General features: G+C 40.8%; 1 gene segment (V, D, J or C); it reads right to left on the bottom strand.

Moving 5' to 3' along the window:
* The window catches only part of LOC109304063, a gene marked incomplete at its 5' end in the record, with an annotated part of 12,000 nt that extends 10,137 nt beyond the window's left edge, over positions 1-1,863 (bottom strand). Inside the window, 1 exon segment of the C gene segment in view lies at positions 1,764-1,863. Within this exon segment, the coding sequence occupies positions 1,764-1,863 (100 nt within the window).
* Positions 1,864-2,304: the final 441 nt, after the last annotated feature.

Below are 2,304 nucleotides of genomic sequence, written 5' to 3'. Positions count from 1 at the left end.
AGAAAGGGACAAAGGGAAGAAGAGCATTTTTCTATATCTGTGCATTAAATTAGATAAAATCAAAGCGAGAGAGGATTTATCACAAATAAAATGCACTTACGTTTTATCTCCAGCTTGGTCCCTTTGCCAAAAGTGACCCACAGTGCCTAACTATGACCTTCCTCTTTAACAGAAACCTTTTTACTGTATAACTACAGGAGGGCTCAAACATATTGTATGTCAAATATAATAGTTTAATCCAAATTCTCACAAGAGAAGTGGCGGTATTTTCCACGTCTGAAGGTGGATATACTTTGTACACACTTACACTGTCTGCCATCCTGCTAGCGCTCCTATTTCACGCAGTCCTGACACACACAATAATTTTGGAAATGGACAAATTTGATAAAGAGAAGCCGAAGACAGTTAAAAAATGCACTTACGTTTTATCTCCAGCTTGGTCCCCTTGCCGAAAGTGAGCCACAGTGGCTGCCTATGAACTTCCTCTCATACAGAAACCTTTTTGTTGTACAACTAAGGGATCTCTCATTTATGTAATATGTAATAGTTTAATCCAAATTCTACAGCGGTCAGTGGAGGTAGTCGTCCACCCTCGAGGACAGGTATATTCCTTACGTATCTACATTGCCTGCCATTCTCTCAGAGCTCTCATTTCAAGAAGTACCAACTCAGAAAAAAGTCACGGAAATGGACAAATTTGACAGAGAGAAGCTGAAGAGAGTTTAAGAATGCACTTACGTTTTATCTCCAGCTTGGTCCCCTTGCCGAAAGTGAACCACAGTGGTTGCCTATGAACTTCCTCTCATACAGAAACTTATTTTCTGTGCAACTAAATGAGCCCCCTTGGATTAATTTGCCTCAAATGTAGCAATTTAGCTTTACAAATTTTGCTTGAGGAGGTGACAGTATTTTCTATCCTTGAAGTCTGATTTATATTACATGTTTCACTTTCCTTACCCTTCTCCTCTCTGGTAAGTCTTTTGACATTATTCCACCAATGCCACCAAAACACACAAAACTTGCAAAAATGGACAAATGCGACAAGCAAGGATGAAGAGCAGGGAAGAAAGGTACTTACGTTTGATTTCCACTCGGGTCCCCTTGCCGAAAGTGTACCACAGTGGTTGCCTATGAACTTCCTGTCATACAAAAACCTATTTTCTGTGCAACTAAATGAGCCCCCTTGGATTAATTTGCCTCAAATGTAGCAATTTAGCTTTACAAATTTTGCTTGAGGAGGTGACAGTATTTTCTATCCTTGAAGTCTGATTTATATTACATGTTTCACTTTCCTTACCCTTCTCCTCTCTGGTAAGTCTTTTGACATTATTCCACCAATGCCACCAAAACACACAAAACTTGCAAAAATGGACAAATGCGACAAGCAAGGATGAAGAGCAGGGAAGAAAGGTACTTACGTTTGATTTCCACTCGGGTCCCCTTGCCGAAAGTGTCCCACAGTGGTTGCCTATGAACTTCCTCTCATTCAAAAACTTATTTACTGTGCAACTAAGTGAGTCCCACTTGGCTAGGTGGATTCATTTATCTCCCATATAGCAAGGTAGCTCTAAAAATCCACCCGAGGAGGTGGTGGCGTTTCTACCCTTACACACTGGTTTATATTCTACATTTTACTTGCATCACCCTTCTCCAAGAACTCTTTTAGCATGGCCATCACATCAATTGCAATAACACACAGAACAAACACAAAAATGAACAAATGTGGCAAACAATAAAGAAGAGCAGTGAAAAAGTGTACTTACGTTTGATCTCTAGCCGGGTCCCCTTGCCGAAGTTGTACCACAGTGGTTCCCTTCTACCCGGCTCTTTTACAAAAACCTCACTTCCCCTAAATGAGGGCCATTACTGCACGTGTTGCACAGAAATACTGGTCCAAAGACTTGTTAACTGCATCGGCGCCTCAGTATTTGCCAATGGAGAGTACTGTGCTCATTTAAACCTGCTGAAGGCCTTACCAGACCATTTTTCATCTTTACTGAGTAGTTTTTCCAGTCCAAAATAAAATGCAAAGTCCTACTTTCCTCGCACGCACCCTTTTCTATTGCATTTGGAATCATTTCACAACATTTTTCACTTACAGTGTCCAACACTCCTTCCATTTTGCTTGAAATTTCAGCGTTCCCGAATACGGATTTAAAAGCAGAGTAGACCATGAAAACAGAGAAATCAGGATATACTTACGTTTAATTTCTACCTTGGTTCCTTTACCGAACGTCCACCACAATGATCAGTTCCTATCACGTCCCTGTACAAAAACCTGACAGCAGAAGGGGAAGGGAGGTT

This window comes from Gavialis gangeticus, unplaced genomic scaffold (genome assembly GCF_001723915.1).
Source record: "Gavialis gangeticus isolate Ggan-Ray unplaced genomic scaffold, GavGan_comp1, whole genome shotgun sequence".
Lineage (NCBI taxonomy): Eukaryota > Metazoa > Chordata > Crocodylia > Gavialidae > Gavialis > Gavialis gangeticus.
The sequence above is the reverse complement of the archived record's forward strand: the minus strand, read 5'-3'. Positions and strand labels throughout refer to the sequence as shown.